This window comes from Numenius arquata, chromosome 12 (assembly GCF_964106895.1).
Source record: "Numenius arquata chromosome 12, bNumArq3.hap1.1, whole genome shotgun sequence".
NCBI classification, from domain to species: Eukaryota; Metazoa; Chordata; class Aves; order Charadriiformes; family Scolopacidae; genus Numenius; species Numenius arquata.
Window position 1 is genome coordinate 5,427,036 of NC_133587.1, and position 17,574 is coordinate 5,444,609.

The 17,574-nt window shown below is 51.9% G+C and overlaps 1 protein-coding gene across 1 annotated transcript; it reads left to right on the forward strand.

Moving 5' to 3' along the window:
• Positions 1-2,496: 2,496 nt before the first annotated feature.
• On the forward strand, positions 2,497-9,594 carry LOC141471161 (BPI fold-containing family B member 4-like). Its single transcript, XM_074157578.1, has 16 exons — positions 2,497-2,608; positions 3,320-3,439; positions 3,683-3,863; positions 4,409-4,513; positions 4,656-4,799; positions 5,385-5,445; positions 6,006-6,066; positions 6,354-6,445; positions 6,792-7,004; positions 7,246-7,299; positions 7,611-7,781; positions 7,956-8,023; positions 8,166-8,208; positions 8,875-8,938; positions 9,356-9,432; positions 9,571-9,594. The coding sequence occupies exons 1-16, from the start codon at positions 2,497-2,499 to the stop codon at positions 9,592-9,594; spliced, it is 1,590 nt and encodes a 529-aa protein (XP_074013679.1).
• Positions 9,595-17,574: the final 7,980 nt, after the last annotated feature.

Here is a 17,574-nt window from a genome sequence, read left to right on the forward strand (position 1 = left end):
GACTGGCACCGCAAGCCCCAAAGCCCTGCTCATCTCTGCTGTCTCTGTCTTCATTTTCCTTTGGGCACTACACTGTGGTGTTGTGGCCCGAGGGGGACGGGTGACTGTCTCTGGTCAGCCGGTCCTGGCGTAGCCTGGCATCAGGGTAGGGAAAGCTGCTCGGCTGGTGGATGTTAGGGGGTTTTCTGTGGCCACTTTTAACATCCGTAGTTGGGAAGCAGAGCTCTTTCCTAGGTGTAAAGTTTGCTCTCATATTGCTCTTTCAATAAAAGCTTTCACTGCCTCAGTATTTCTCTCTCTGAATATTTATTTGATATGAGTTTCTGGCTGCAGCACCCATTTGTCTCCACTGTGCCCCTATGCCATATGGCCCATGGACAGGCACCACAGCCCCTCGAGGCGGCTCTACCTACAGAGAACAAGCTGGTACCTTACAGAAAGCATTTTTGAAGCCCAGCCTGTGTCACAAGGTGTGAAACAGCAACTCACATGGGAGCTGGGGCTTGGTGCACATGGGTGCCCTGCCCGGCTGGGTGTTGCTTGTGCCAGGCTGCCGAGGGGCAGAGGAGCTCCTCGCAGTGCAATAACGGCACAGATTTAGCAAAGTTGACATTTCTCACCCATTTGGAGCCCTTGCTGAATGGAGAGAAGCTCCTTGCTGGGGTCTCATTTGCAGCATAGAATTGCCTGGGTTGGGAGAGACCTTTCAGATCATCTAGTCCAACCATAAGGGGACCTTTATGTTCATCTAGTCCAACCAGTGTGTCCCACCTGGAGCCCAGTGATGCTTGTTGTGCAAGACTCTGTACGGAGCCAGGCGCAGATAAGCTGAGGTTACACCTCCCTCCTGCTTCATCTAGGACCATATTATCCCCTTATTGTGTAAGATACACCAGGTTGTTAGCAACACATTTTATCTCACAAAGATATTAAATGTTGAGGACACCCGGGCAAAAGTGTCCTTGTGGTCTGGAGCTGACGTGGATCGGTGTGTCCCACCACACAGGGGCTTTTCTGAGGCTGAGGAAATACCATCTGCCGGGAACGCGGCTGGTGGCTGCAGGGATGGGTGGGATGATCATCAGGAACTGCTTCTCAGATTGAGCACTAAAGGAGATAAAAATCTCCTGGTGCTTTTCTGGAGCCTTCCCATGCACTCTCTGGAAATGTGAAAAATTACCTAGATACGGATAGTTTGTGTGTGACAGCCTGAGTGCAAGTGTTAACAGGGATTTTTCTGGAATAAACTGATTTTCCAGCATGGCTATTTTGGGGTCAGTGTCAGCCTCACGTGCAGCAGCCCACAGAGTTTCAGGCTCTTCTCCTTTGCTTTAGCCCTGGGCTCTTGGGTAACAGGGCTGCCCGATAACTGGGCATCCAATAACCTATTGCTCAATGCTTTTCCCTGTTTTCCAAATCTTTATTTATATTGGAATATATTAAAGCCACAAATGCTGCATTATATACCCAATCCACTAGCTCAGCTTTTACAATTTAGGCATCTTTCCACTTTTTCCGCATCAGCTTCGCTATATAAAGACTCACTGTTCCTACACATTAAAGAAGAGGTGTCTATGGACCGCTGTAAGGTCTTCCCTTGATCAAGAGCTGAGCACGGAAGACCGAAGCCAGGCTTTGAAATTCGGGATAAAGCAGGTAAATACGGTCAAAATAGTGGTACAAGGGTGCTGCAAGCTTAGAGGGACAGAGCCACCTATAAGCCTTGCAATATACCCCGGTGAGCAAGAAAAAACATGACAAAAAATACCAATAATGGTAGAAATGCAGGTAAGTAACTCTAGTTTATATTTTGTGACCAAACTGAAAAAAAAAAATCAGAAAAGAAGGTTGCTATAGTAAAATGAAACCCCTTCTCTGAAGAAAAAAAAATTAATTTGACACAAAAGTCAGGGACTTTTTTTTGTGTGTTGCAATATCCTCTTAAGGTTGTTATTATTATTTTTATTGTTGTAAGGTTAAAGCACACCATTTTAAAAAGAAAGGCTTTCTTTCCAATGTGAATTGCTTGTATAATTGCATCGTTAATTTGCATACCCATTTACAGGACAATTATTAGCAAGGGGAGCTCAGTGCAGTCTATAGGTTATGAGTAATGATTTAATATTTTAAGTTTAAAATTATGTCATGGTGACCAGGGACGGAAAGGAGCAGGTTGCCCGGGGTGCCCATAAATAGGAACAAGAAAACAGGTGCTGGGGTTGTGCAGAAGCTGGCTGGAAAAAGTCCCTGCAGATGTGTGTACAGATGTTGTCCTGTTCCCCCTCTTCGGGTGTGTCTAGATCTATTTGCTGAATGTGGCTCTAACTCATGAACTGGTTTTGGTGCTCCTAAAGCCCATGTTTTCTATTCACTGAGAAATTTCCACCCAGCTTAAAGTATCATCTCCTTCATCTCCTGGGAATCGCCCAGCCTATTTCCACTCTTTTCCCGTTGTCCTCCCCCAGGTCCTGCTCTTCCAGCCAAGCAGAAGACACCATGCCACCAGCTCTGGGCATTGCCCTCTTGTATGCCCTGCTGACCCCATCACTGAGCCAGAGCCAGACAAAAGATGCCGTCCTCAGGCTCAATAAAGGTGTTTTAAGTGATGGTGAGTCACTCTGCCTCCTCCTAGCGGGACCCTGGGAAACAGGAACCAGCTGTGGTCCTTGGGGGTTGACACTGTGGTACCAGCACCACCTGATCAGCCAGGGAAGGGAAGGGAATTGCACATGGAAGGTGAAGAGCGCAAGGCTTGTCAGCAAACCTCCCCCTCCAAACCGAACCTGGAGTCATTTTTTGATGTAATTACAATTTCACCTGGCCAGCCTCCTAAAAGGAGAAAGATATTGCTTGTGTGGGAATTGCTCCTCCCGGGGTCCTGCACTGGTCAAGAGGTGTGAGCCACCTCTCAGGAGGTGTGAGCCACACAGCACCTCAATTATCTCAGCTTTAGAATTTATCAATGCCCACACCCTGCGACTGTGCCACACTGTTTGCCATCTTTCTGGTGCGACTGCAGACAAATTCCCCCGAACTGCTTTACACAGGTCTTGACGTGGTCCCTCCTGTCCTGGATCCCCAAGCCCCTGTTTCTGTTGCATCATATACAGGGAAAAAACTGACAGCGGATAGTTAGGGACTGGGATAGGCAGCGATGGTAATGGAGAGCACAAACCCCTCAGTAACCTGTACTTGAGGAACACAATGAGTAACGGTGCAGGCAGGGGGCTGGCAGCTGCCTGCTGGTCCCCACTCAAAGGCTGCAGCGGTGGCCAGGGGTGGTCTTACCTCGCAGGCTGATGGCGGGTGATGTTTCCAGCTCTTACAGGCTCGCTCAGCCAAGGCAGTGCCCTCCAAGGTGCCCTCGGAGAGGTGCCGCTCGGAGGCGGACATCCCGGCGCAGATGGAAGTGGAGAGCTGTTGGGTGGCCTCGCAGGAGGTCTCCTTGGTGGTGGTGGTGGTGGTGGTCTTCTTGGTGGTATTACTGGTGGTCTGCTGGGCGGCGGTGGTGGAGGGCTGCTGGGGGGGCTGACTGGTGGTCTGCTTGGTGGAGGGGGCGATGCCGGTGGTGGCTTGCTGGGCAGAGGGGGTGGTGGAGGTGTTTATGGGGACGGCCCCAGAACCCATCCCAGAGGCTGGCCAGCAGCTGGTGACAATGTCCCCAGGGATGGCATCCCTGCAGGGGCTGCTGGAGGAGTGCTGGGACAAGGAGGTCTGCTTGGTGATGGAGGTCTCCTTGGCACAGCAGGGATCCTTGGTGGCCCTGGTGGCATTCTTGGCAGAGGAGGGCTTCTGGGAGGCGATGGCCTGCTTGGCATCCTTGGGGAAGGAGGCTTGCTCAACACCGCCCAGGGGCTCACTGGGTAAGGACAGCACCGGTCAGGGTCCTTGCAGGGAGGGGGGAACCTCAGAGGTTTTGCGGGGAGCAATGGTGATGCTTCAGTAGATGCTCAGATCTGGTTTGGAGCTGATGCTTTGAGATAAATGCATAAAGTCCCCCCAGGTTTGCATCGCTGGCTGCAAAATTGCATCTTGAGCTACACGAGGAAAGTTAAAGGCAACAGCAGTTGGAAGGCACTTACCCATAGAGGGTGCACCAAACCACGCGTTGGCCCTGGGCAGCCGGTGCCACCATTGCCAAACCAATGTTTGCAACTGCCCCATTGTAGCTCTTACTTGAAGCCCAACACCAAACAGAAGCACAAGCACAAGCAATAATAAGCCAACCAGGCCAAAGCTTCTGATAAAACTGGAAAATAACTGAGAAAACTTCATGTCTTTTGCCATTTCTTATCTAAATGGCCTCTGACTTGCCTACCCCTTGAATGGTGGCTTTGTGTGAGTGGCAGAGCCCAGGTGGCGGGGCTTAGAGCCATCACATGAGGTGTCCCCCTCACTGTCCCTGCAGGCTGAGGATCGTGGAGCTGACACTCCCCAGGGTGTCCCTGCGGCTCCTGCCTGGCATCGGCGTACACATCAACCTATACACCCAGGTGGCCCTCAACGCCAAGAGGTAGGTCGGGCTGGTGCTGATGGCAGTGCCAGCTATGTCCTCGGACCTGGTGGAAGCGCCAGCATGAGGTATGTCTCCAAGAGGGGACACTTCGCCAGGAAGAGGCTACTCCTCTGAAGGTCGCTCCCTTTCCCTTTCACAGCCTCCTGGGTTTGCTCGACATCGCGGTAGAAGTGAACATCACAGCAAGGGTCAGGCTAACCATGGATGGCACGGGCTACCCCAAACTGGTGACAGAAAGATGTGATACCTTGCTTGGTGGCATTAAAGTCAGACTCCTGAGAGGGTGAGTGACGGAGGTCTCCTCCTCTGCCAGCATGAGCCACCTCACCATTGGGCTGTGCCAGTCGCCAGCCCACACCTGCAGAATGGTGAATGCACGAGGGCATTTCCCCATTGCACAGTGACTGTGTGACACCAGCAGCTGCCATCCCTGTGGGTGACAGTTGCTCACTGGTCATGTCACAGGGGTCAGCAAAGGGCTGCTACTGGTGGTCCTTGTGTGCCCCTCGTGCAGCTGCAGTAAATGGACATGTTGTCCCAGGGGGCTGGGACTTTTCACGGGGTCTTCTGAGATGTGAGCACTTGGTATGTAAATTATAGAAACCACTTGGGCTGAGGTTGTTTCTGCTCATTTAAGAAGACTATACACTAGTAGATAAAAGGCAGCAATAAATTTCCCACTGGCTATTTTGGGATGCAAATTACACTTATCTCATGCAAAATCCAAGCATACACGACGCACTTTGCTGCTGCAATTGCCTTGCTCCGGGAGGTCTGCGCTCCGCGCTGTTCACAGGGAATTGTTTAACAAGACCCATTTACTTTGCAGCAGTTTTTTTTTTCATGGTGCTCCTTTATTTTTCCACAGCCTGCTCCCAATTGTGGATAATTTATTGGCAGGTGTCCTGAACAGACTTCTTCCTACTCTGGTAAGTCAGAAAAAAACTCCACCCCGGAAAGGAGCAATGAGCTCCCCATGGCATCGCTCCTGCACCCGGAGAGGGAGCACAGCCACTGTCCCGGGGCTGCTGCATCCACCTGCCCACCCAGTGGTTTGGGATTAGTGGGGGACACGTGCCATGTCTCCATCTGCTTGGCAGAAGCTGTTCCCTTCTTCGAAATGCAAAGTCAGTGAGACTGGTGCAGGTCTGCCCAAGTGCCTGGGAGCTTCTAACGATGCCCTGGGCCGTGTTATGGGCTAATTGAATCTCTCCTCCCTTCTGAAAGCCCCAGGGTCTCTCCAGCCATCCTACACGGGCTCCTGAGACCCAGTCCTAACCCTGCTTATCCGGCCGAGGGCAAAGTGGCCAGGGCCGGATCCAGAGCTGGTGCGGCCTCAGCAGCACCGTGGAGTCACCAGTGGGGACTGCCATCCCATGCGCCCGGTGCTCCTGTCCCCAGGGAAAGCGTGGCAAAGCCGAGCTGGGCTGCGTGTCCTTGTCTGGCTCCAAACGCGGGTGACGCACTGTCCTTTCCCTGACTCTTGCAGCTCTGCCCGGTGGTCGACATCGCCCTGGGGCTCGTCAATGACCAGCTGGGTCTTGTGAACTGTAAGTACTGGCTGGGTCCCATGCCCTGCCTTGCCATTCATGTCACCTCTGCTCTGGCCGTGCAAGGACGGTGATATTTCCCCCCTCTTCCCCTTCCTCCATGCCCCAGCATGCCTGTATGGATGCTCTCTCCTCCTCATATCTTCCCTCTCCCCAACCTAATCAAGGACCCCTGGGTAGATAAGGCTGGCCGTCAATGAGGCTGCCATGAGTCTACCTGTGAGCCAGGGCTCTTCTGGAAGAGGAAGGATTGTGGGGAATTGCCGAGTTTCTTTCTCTCCCCCCAGCACTGGTGCCCCTGGGTTTGCTGGGCAGTATCCAGTACACCGTGTCCAGCCTTCCCCTGGTAACCGGGCAGTTCCTTGAGGTAGACCTGAATGTAAGTTCTGCATCTTCTCCTTCCACCTCCGTACAAGGGTTGGGATGTTTCACCTGGGTTTGGGAAGTCCTCCCTGGGCCATGTTCACCTGAACAGCAGGCTCTGAGGTCGCTGTGAAAAGCTCGGGAAGGTCCCGGGTTGGTGCCCTGCTCTCGCTGCTGCCGCTGTCATGGGAGAGTGCAGTGGGGTTTTTGCATTTCATTAACTTCTTGAGAAGGAAGTGTCATGGGGCCTGACTCGGCGTGGTCGTGCGTGCAGCAATTTCACATTGAGGGAACATGAAGTTAACCGTAAAGGCAAATATTGCAAACATTTTGCTTTGTACTTCTTTTCCCTGTAACTCCAGACTGTCGTTGGGCGAGTGGCAGGAGGCCTGGTGGACTATCCGCTGGGAAAGCCAGAAGCTGTCGCCACACCACCACGGGTCCCCATGCCGCCTCTGCCACCGATGGAGGACACCAGCTCCTCCCAGCTGGGCCTCTCCGTGAACTTCCTCAGCTCGGTGCTGTCTGTCCTGCAGAAGGAGGGTGCCCTGGACCTGGACATCTCCAACGGCATGGTGAGTGAGGAGCTTTGCCTAGCTCTATGTTTGGAAGGACTCAGGGCTGTCAGCCATGCAAACTGGTCCCACCATGCAACACCTCAGCTCCTCTCTACTGTTTATCAGGGTTTTTGCTATCTAAGGTGAAAAATGTCACTGAGACACCCTGTGGTAGAAGCCTCAGGTGTGCTGCTGGTGAAAGCAGATGTCTGCTGAAAACCAGCATACATGTGCAGCATTTCTCTCTTCTCTGTCACAGTTTCCTGAGCTCCCACCTCTAACAACATTGACCCTTGGAGCCCTGGTTCCTGCGGTGAGTCCTGGTTCCCCCTTGCACTGCAAGTAACCCAGTCAGAGAAGCAGTGCCCAGTGCAGGGGAGGTCTCCTTGTCCCTTCCTCCTCAGAGGCAGCATCCCAGATGTCCCATGGACTTTAACAAGCTCTGACTTAGGTCCAAAACCAAAAACCAAGGCAGTCCAGAGCTCAGTTTGTTCCAGATCAGATCTGCCCCAAGAGCAGCACCATGAAAATGTTGCCGGAGTAGGCAGCCTGCTCCGTGGTTCCTGGTTACAACACCATTTGTGCTCCTGCCAGCAGAAACTTTCCATTTTTGGATGTTGACAGGTTTTCAAGGCATACCCCGAGTCACATGAACTGCTGCTGAAAATTGCAGTCTCTGAAACACCAGCGGTGACCTTAAAGAAAAATAAAGGTGTGATCCGGCTCACGGCTACAGCAGAGGTGATGGTGATCCACCCAGATGATGTCCAGAAGTCTCTCTGCCTTCTGAATATCGTATGTATGAAGGAACAACCCTGCAGAAATTCCTCCTGCAGTTTCCCTCTCTGCACACAGCGGGCACGGGGGTGCCAGTAGATGGAACCTGCACCCAACGTGACACGGCTGGGCTTCAGACTGGGCAAGGGCTGCAGAAGCCACCCCTGCCCTGATATCTCTGTTTGACTATAGGACACCTTCTTGCTGGCCCAGTTTTCAGTCAAGGACAACAAGCTGAAGATCGGTGTCAGTCTGGAGAAGTAGGGCACTGGTTCTCATCTGGGGGGTGGCAAGGGATGGGCCATGGATGTGGGACTTCCTGGGCAGTGTGACAATGAGGGCATAGGACTGGGTCATCAGAGCAACTGCTTGGATCTTACTCACCTCTGCTTCCTCCTGCAGGGCTGATCTCTCCTTGGTGTCTTCAGCTGTCGGTGCTTTTGATGTAAGAACATGAGCAGCCTCAGTAACACGTGAAATCTATTGCAGAAAGCAAAGTGCTGATAGATATTGGCTGGGGAGAAATAAGGGCCAATTATGGTGTAATGGTTGTGTCATATTTTTAGTAGCACCTTTCTTTCACCTCTGGATATGGATTTTTTTCATGGATGATCCATGAGCAATTTTCAGAAAAAATCCTCACTGAGAGGGAGAGGTTTTGGATCCTTGGTGAGCCACAGGGCATCCTGCACATGCCCACACCATCCCCTTGGGATGCGCTGGGGGAGGCTTATCCTGGTGCCTTGAAGGAGACGATGGCAAAAGTCAGGAGGAATCCTGGACTCTCCAGTCACAGGATATGTGCAGATAGAGCATATTTAGTTTCCAGAGGTGGTGTGGTTATTGCAGGGAACTTTAACGCCAGCGGGAAGGTGCCTGTGGCATGGCATTATTTTGGGACTGAAAATTGGCCATAGAATGCTCAAAGTCTGGTTCCTGTGAAATTGTGAGTTTGCATTAGATGGGTGTGGAGCTGGAGCACCAAGGGTTTAGGCTGGGTTTAGCTGATGTGAGTGGAGCATCCCCACGTGCCTGAGGACAGGGTGAGGCTGGGCTGACCAGGGGGACCAGAACCAGGGGTGGCACTGAGTGACCCCTCTCCATGTTGCAGGTCTCGCTCCTGGATATGCTCGTTGGCCAGATTTTCGATGTTGCCTTCCTGCCTGCAGTGAACAGTAAGGAAGCTGTTATGCCTTGTCCATGCATCCACATGTGCTGGACTGTACACTATGCGACGACTTTATGCTGGTGTAACTTATCTTGCCCTACGGAATAGGAGCCAGTGGGACCCACCTGCACTGATGGGGGGAGGCTTGTATCAGGCGGCAGCGTTTTGCCTGGAGGAGAACCCACACATCACAAAACAGAGGCCCCACAGCCCCCTCCGCAGGGCTGCCCCCGCCTGCCGCTTTGCTGGCAGGAGCAAATGACAATATGTTTTGCCAAAGCACTAAGTCCCACAACACAAAGCCTTTCTGGAGAGCCCTGCACTCACGGAGGGAGGGGTTTGCACGCAGGGAGGATGGAGTTGGGGATGGACGCCCAGGGCAGAAGCTTGGTGATGCTGAGTTGGGCTGGCTTGTGACCCACAGGTGTGCTGGGAGCAGGGGTTCCCCTCCCCAGGCTGCTGAACATTGACTTCACCAACGCGGACATCGATGTGATCGAAGTAAGTGATTGGGCCATGCCCCAAGGTCACTCTACTGGCACCTCAGCTCCACTCCGGAGCAAGGGCAGTGCCCATTGCTTGTGTGGAGGATGCTCAGAGAGGGAAGGTAACCCCAAGTTAACCCCTTTGCTTCACCAGGACCTCATCGTGCTGTCGGCATGAGCTCAGGACACTGAGCTGGGAAGGGACCCCGGGTTTTCCCCATCTGTCCCCAGAGAGATGGGAGCCCAGCCTGCCCGAAGGATGCTCCACCGCATTTCTCTTTGTACCTAACACAGTTAAACAGCAGCTTAGTCTTTTCCTTGCAAATGTTGCATCCCGCCTACATTGCTTGGAACAGAAGGAACACAGGTGGTTTTTGCCTCTGAACGTTGTGTTTTGGACTCTTTTGTGGATGCTTGGAAGGATGCAGGTGTATTTTGCATTCTCATGCTTGGGTCTAATAAAGTCCAGCCCTCTCTGCAGCCACAGTGGGTGCTCAAGCCTGAAGGTGTGGCCGGCTCCAGTGAACCCCAAGGGCCCAGGACAGACCTGGGGACCCTGACTGTGGTGGGTGGGAGGGCTGCAGCCCCCTGACCGGTTGCCCAGCCGCAGTCATGCCCACCCAACACCCAGCTCAGGGTGGGCAAAGCTGTCTGCCAGGAAACACTGCATTAGACCCTGGCATGTGGCCTCTTTTCAGGGACCAGACTCAAAGCTGTGGGGTCTCTTGGTTGTCTTGAGGACCCCCCATGCCATCACCTGCTCTGGGCTTTACTGGGGCTTTGTCCTGGGAGTGTTGAGGGAGACAGGGGTGATTCACCCACTGATGCCTTTGAACTCTACATGAACCTCACAGTTTATTTATGCACAGGCTCTTTCTTGCGGTTCAGCTGCCTGTTGAAGCAATGAAGCCTTTGTTAATTTAAGGCTCTAAAGTCACTGATTGCTCCTGAGGTGAAAGGAAATAGCTGGGACGGCTGTAATATCACTGCCTTTGAGACAGTGTCCTGACCCTGTCCAGCCCAAACCTACCCTGAAAACCACCTGGAACCTCAGACTGAGGTTTTTCTGTCATCTTTCATGCTCCTTTCCCCTTCCCCTCTGCATTTATTTCCCCATTTTCTTTTATTTGCTGTCTCTCAAGCTTCCTTTAAACTGCCAAGGTCTTTCTTGGAGGAACAAGCCACCTCCTGCGTACCTCTGGGTGACAGGCAGTTTTCATGGTGCAGCTGGCATGCCATAAATCCACACGCTCTTTAGTTTGTGATAACTTGGGGTTTTTTAAACAGCCTTGTGCTGCTTCTGTACGTAATGAACTTGTTGGGAAGTAATTGCTCACCTCTCACTGCCCTCAGACCCTTGTGCCCTGCTGAATACAGAATCATTGAATCCTCTAGGTTGGAAGGGACCTTTAAGATCATCGATGGAGCATCCCTTGGAGCAGAGTTGTCCCAAACCTTTCCAGGGACCCTCTGCCCAGCCAGAGACCTGGAAGCATCCCTAGCCCCCCATGGCATCCCCTTTGCCCTGGCTGCTCTGAGGTTGTCCCATAGGAACTGTGATGCTCAGGGGGATGCTCTGGGGTTTGCATGTCCCATGGTAATTTGGACTGTTGGGTGCTCTGCTCTGGGCCACACTGGGAGAGCAAAGCGAGGGAGACCCCCAAGTAGCTGTGAGCAGCAACAGCCACCCATGTCAGAGCCCATGTCCCTGCCATGACCATGGCCAGCTGTGCTGGGCCATGTGAAAAGGGCTCTGTGGTGCTGGGCTGGATGGGACCTGGTCCAGAGCATCCCCTGCCTGGGGACATGAGCCCCTGCCCCAGCACCCAGGGGCTGTGGGGGGATGCCTTACTGGTCCCTCAGACCCACTGTGGCTGCCCCAAATGTGTGGTGTCTGGATAGTCAGAGGGGACAGAAGGGGACAAGCCCCAAGAAGTAGGGGTGGCTGTGTGCCCTGGCCAGGCAGGAGAGCCAGTGGCCACCGCACCCAGCCTGCGGGAAGGAGGCGAGCCCCAGGCTTGCTGGGTGCTGCTGGCTACGGTCTGGCACTGCTACGGGAGTGCTCGGGGTCAGGCTGGTGCAGGGTTCACACTTGACAGCCAGCGAAGAGGAACTATCCCAGGCTTCATCTTTCCCTGGACTTTCCCTGTTCCTGCAGTCCGGGTATATAAGGGCTGCTCGTGCCAGCCACTGCCGAGTGGCCGTGGGCAGCTGCACCGCAACATCAAAAGGCTCCAGGTAAGTGGCATTAAGGTACCGTGGCTACAGAGCTCCTGTTCCCATTAGACGACCTACAGCAAAGTGTAACTCGGCTTAAAAAGCAAGAATTGTAATGATGTTTCCCTTTGATTTCTGTAGCAACATTTAATCATTTATGAAAATTAATTTTTAAAGATAGTAGAGCTCTTGCTTGTCAAATTCCACGTTTATTTTTGTTGTTGTTAAGTTTGTTATAACGATTAAGCTAGCAGAAATGACTAGGATTTTTTTCATGATCTTGGTGATCAGAATTCAGAACAATTTTCAGCTTCTCAGATCTCATCTCAGCTGGTATAAAATAAGCGTTTATCTGCAAAGCCGCGCATGCATTTTTGCATGTACAAGATGTTCAGCTCACTTAAATGCATGTGACCAAGGAGGTACCAACCAGATAGATTTCGCTAATAACTGCAGAGATAGTTGTCTACTTTGTCACGTATTCTCTCTAAGAGCTCTTCTAAAAGACCTGACGACCACTTTGGCATCCTTTTACAATGCTGCGCACGTCTTGCAGAGACCCTCCAACAAATCCCACTGATTTTATTTGACACAATTTTCAATGGAAGCAGCTCAAGCCTCTATCTTTCTTTCCTGTTCAATAATCACAGCTACAGGAGCTGTACATCATTACATGCTGATCAAAGGCAAAATGTAAAAGACAGTCTAGTGAATTAAAGTCTAATTTAATTGTGCCAAGAACTGTCATAGAGGGATTTTTTTAAAAGTATCTGGAGCAGATAAAGAAGTTGTTCAGTCTGACCTAAATAATGTTATTTCTCAGTGCTGAACCTCAAATCTGCAGCTTGTACATTGTTTTTCTCAGAAGAGACAGGGTGTTCAGGACGGGACGTGGGCTGTGCAGGTGGGTGCTCCCTTAAACTGGGACCTATGACAGTGCTTCAGCGGGTGCCTCTTTTCATATCTTTGCAAACATCTTTCTGTGTATAAACAAACACTTCAGAGCGTTGGTTGCAACCCCAAGAAGTCCAGCTCATACAGGAACATGAGGTCCTTGAAGGTGCTTTCTTTTGACTAGAGGCGGATCAAATACAGGGAAAGTGACTCTTTTCATAGCCTGAATGGAGCAAGGTGAGAAAAACAAACAACCTGTCCACGGAAAAGTGAGTCTGATTTTGGCTGCACTTTGAGATTTAATAATGCGAGGTATTCTTCATAACGAGGAGAAGGACACGACTTTGACACACACCATTTTTTATCCCGCTGTGCCCCTTAAAGTGTTCTTCTTTCAGGGCCATTTCCGAGCTGTGGGAAGCCATTCGTCTCGCTCTTTACAAGGTCCTCCTGCCTCATCTCCATCCCTCTTGCTCTCTTTAAAATGACATTTTCTCCCTCCAGGCTTCCTTGCGATGTCAGGCACCCAGCTCTGCAGTGGGGTAGCCCAGCCAGGCATGGAGACATCAATGACTCTAGAGGAGCATGTCACTGTGCTCTAGTTGCTTCTGGTTATCAGGATAACCAGAAGCAGTTTGACCTTTCTGGGTGGGAAAAGGGTGCTGCGGGTCCTGGCTGGTCACCTGTGGCTGGAGGATGGTGCCTGTGGGCTGCATGTCCAAGGGCAACCTGTCCCGATGCCCCAGGGCAGTGCCCATGAAGGATGGGGAGCCGGACCAGTGTCCAGGCTGCCAGTTCCTGCACAGTGGGGCTGATGTGGATCTCTCCACAGGTGCTGGGACCAGAGATGCTGCCTTTCTGGTGTCTTGTCCTCCTTGGGGGCCTCCTGCCTACCTCCCAGGGCCTCCTCAACCTAGGCAATGCCCTTGGGCTGAGCCCAGCGCAATCCAAAGATGGTGAGATCTTTTCCAGAGGTTTTTTCCATTTTTCCCAGGGGAGCATCATGGCACAGGCAGCCACATGCCCACCTTGGTCCCTGTGAGTGCTGTGCCTTGTTGGGCTCATGAAGTGTCCCTCTGCTCATCAGAGACCTGCCTCCTGGCAGGCTTGGCTCCATGAGGAACCTAACATTGCGCAAGGATGCTTAGGGATCCCTGTGAGACCTCATGAGCAGGTCAACCTAATGTAGCTGAACCAACTATTCTTGTCAATGAAATATTTCCAACAGTGTAAGTCTGATTAGTAACTGGCACTTCCTTGGTGCAGGTCTGCTTGGTACTGGTCTTCTTGGCAGTGAAGGTCTCATCAGCGGAAAAAGTGGGTTGCTTGGCACAGGTCTTCTTGGTGAAGGTGGACTACTTGGTACTGGCCTCCTTGGCAAAGGAAGTCTGAGTGGAGAAGAAAGTGGACGTCCCCCTGGTGCAGGAAATGAATCTGGCAATTCTGGGCTCCTTGGCACAGGCCTCCTAGGTGAGGAAGGTCTACTTGGCAAGGGTGCACTTGGGAGAGAAGGGCTTCTAGGCAATGAAAACCAGAACAGTAATAGAGACCTGACTGTTGCAGGTGGACAACCTGGCAGCAGTGGTCTGCTTGGCACAGGCATCCTTGGTGGGAAAGGCCTTGGCACAGACATCCTTGGCGGAGAAGGCCTTGGCAATGGTCTCCTTGGCAATAAAAGCCTTCTTGGAGAGAAAGGTCTACTTGGCACAGGGCTGCTTGGAACAGGAGGTCTCCTAGGCAATGGAACTCTACTTGGTCTTGATGGTCTTCCAGGTGAAGGAGGACTGCTGGGTGAAGGAGTCCCTCTCGTGCCAACACCCTCCTCCTGGTAAGTCAAGCACAGCAGCTGTCCTTGCTGCAGGGTAACAAATAACATCCAGAGGAAGGGTTCCCCTAAAGAGGTGCTCCAGGGGACCAGTTCCTCCGTTATACAAACCACCAGTCCCAGGCTTGCAGCTCACGTGAGGAACGGCAATGTGGAAATTCCAACCAGAGATGGGAAAAGTCTTCCACATGGGAGTGATATGACACTGCGATGGGCACTCCAAGAGGTGGAGGAAGCTCCACCCTTGGAGGCTCAGCAGGACACAGCCCTGCATAACCTGACCCTGTTTTGCAGTTGGGTCGTCTTGGAGTGGGGGTTGGCCCTTCCCCACCTTCACTTTTAACTGAAAATATCCACATAGGTAACAAGTCAAACGATGAACAGGAAGAAATGGGACTGCTCCTGCTGATCCTGCCATCTCAAGGCAGGTTTGCCTCTGTGTTGACCCCCAGGTTGAAGGTGCTGAACCTTGAGAATGTCCGAGTGTCGTGGAAGGTCCTTCATGGGACTGAGGTTGTGCTGAACCTGTACTCGAAGCTGGTGCTGCGCTTGCCAGGGTGAGCAGGGCTGGTGGGCGAGACAGCGGAGCGAGGCCATGGGGGCCTGAGGGTGCTGGGGAGGACAGGACGTTCTAGGTGCTGGAGAAATGTCCGCAGACGCTGAGCAAGGGGCTGGTGAGGAAAGCTCTGTGCTGTGCTGCTGCTGCCTCTCCCTGGGGATATTTCCAGTTGTCCTCACTCCAAAGGCATGGTGCCAGTCTGTGACAGCCAGCAGAGGCAGAGATCCTCCTGGGGAAAAGGTGTTGGGAGCAAAGTGCTAAGAAGGTTCCACGCTCCTTCATCTTAACTTGTCCTTTGTCTGCCTGAATTCAGGATTGTCCTGGAAACCACTTGGTGCCTGTTGCACACTGGGACTTCAATGACCTGCTAACAGGACCAGGAGGCCGATGGAAGTCCTGAGACTAAAACATTGTCCCAGCCGAGCCTGAGCTTGCAGCTCAGCCACAGCTACCGTTCTTCTGTGTTGCTTTGGCCTCCTTCATAATCCTCCAAGCCACTTCCTTATTTTTCAGGATTTTTCACTTTCTGAGCGGATCCTCGGTAGAAACAAACATTACGTCGCACATCGCACTCACCCAGGACACCCCAGGAGACCTCAAGTTAGTGGTTAAGGATTGCAAAAACCTGCTCGGCGGCTTCGGCGTCAACCTGCGAAAGGGGTGAGCATGGGAACGGTCACCATCCCCGGTCCTGTGTCACACATCGAGGTGATTTGCAAGGACAGATCCATCACACGCAGGAGCTGAGCCCGGCCCCCCTGGGCTGACCTGGGGCTTGACCATGGCCACCAGGGTAGGGCTGCATTTCACACTGGAGGCAGATTTCTCCCTCCCTTGCCCCTGAGCTGCCCAGCCAGGCTCTAGACTTGAGGCCACCTGGTGCTTCACAGAGAAGGTTTAATTGAGTGAAAATCTCAGGGGCAGCATGCAGGGTAAGTGGCAGCTCCATTATCCAGCCGTAAGGAGCCCACAGGTTTTTCTCACAGAAAAGCCAACTTTTTTGGAGACACCTGCAAGGGGATGGGATATTGGTATGTGCACGGGGAAATAGTTAAAATAAGGCTCAGGACTAGCTCTTTGCAAGTTTGCAGTGGGGCAAAATTTCAGTCTCAAACCCAGGCACAGATTTACACGTTAACAATCAAGATTTGGAGAAGCAGTTAACAAAGTCCTGAGCACCTGTAATTCCGGCCAAAGCCTGGGGGAGCTGTGGGCTTGTAGCATCTTTTAACACCAGAGACAAAAGAAGACAATCGGTGCTCCTCTTCGGTTCTCGCGGCGCTGCAGACCAGCGGAGGAGTTCAGATTTGTCTTGATGCTGAGCCCCGGGTTTTGACAATTTCCCTGCTAATTTTTGTCTGTCTTTTTCCCTTTCCAGCCTCCTCACCAACATGGTGAGCCGTGTGCTGAACACAACCCTTCAGACCTTCGTACCCGCGCTGGTGAGTGCCTGAAAGTCCTTCGCTGCGAGAAGTTGCACTTCAACTTGAATTAGTGCTCTTGCCGTGATTATCTAGCAGATTTACAGACACATACATACATACATATATATATATATATTTGCATGCACAGATACATGCCCACATGCCATAAGTGAATTCTGCAAACTTCCTTGATCTTTCTTACAGTCAGGATTTATTTGTTAGGAGTAATTCAAATTCCATCATGCAATGTTACGGGATAATTTGTAACCAATTGCTTTCTGAAGCACCTCCTGGTACCGAGACGGTGCAGTAAGCAGAAGTGACAGCCTCACTTAGGAAAAAAAGAAAAAAAAAGGTGCCTGTTAGAAAATCTTTTATTCTGTTAAATAGAATCTGTGCCGTTTTGAGAAGAGAGCTGAACAATTTATACTGCTCTTTTTCCATGGAGGAAACTGCGCTCCAGGAGCTGATTGTTTCATCTTGATTTAAAGTCTGTGAAACTCAAACGATGTTAGGGAAAGGCGTTGCTACACCCACGATATTCTCACCAAGGCTGTGCCACTTCTTCCTCTTGCAGCTTTGCCCATTAGTGAATATTTGGGTCAACATCATCAATATTAAGCTCCAATTCCTCAACCGTAAGTTGTCAACTTTTCTTTTCTATGTTAATGTTCAGAGTGACACTTTTCTATGTTAATTTTTAGAGTGAAACTTGAGTTTTGCGTGTTCAGCCATCTCCACAGGCAGTGGGTGTCCTCTGGAGAGCTGGAGCCGTGGGACAAGGAGTTGCTTGGAGCAAGAGCAAAGCTGCCGTGGGTGGCACATCCCAGCACACCTCCTGGCTGCCGAACAGGGCAAAAGCACCCCAATCCTGCTGTTCTCATGTTTTTTTTCCTAACTGGGGCCAGACCCGAGCTGCTGCCAAGAGACACGGCCCCTCCAGGACAATCCCCACCCTGGTTTGCAGCCCCGTAGAGCCGGTGGGTTTTCCCACCCCAGCTCTGTTCTCTTCGAGTCCCGCACAGACACAATTGCTGCTTTGTTCCATGCAGCGTTGTCCCCGTTTACCCAAAACATTTCCCATGTGATGAGACATGTGCCTGGTAGCTCCAGAACAGCAGCTTCCATGGGAAACTTTGAACCCTGTGAGGTTTGAGACCTGCAGGAAGGACAAGGGTGTTTCCTCCTCTGGTGCTGGGGATGTTGCCAGGCAGGGACTTTGCTCTCCCAGATGCTCCA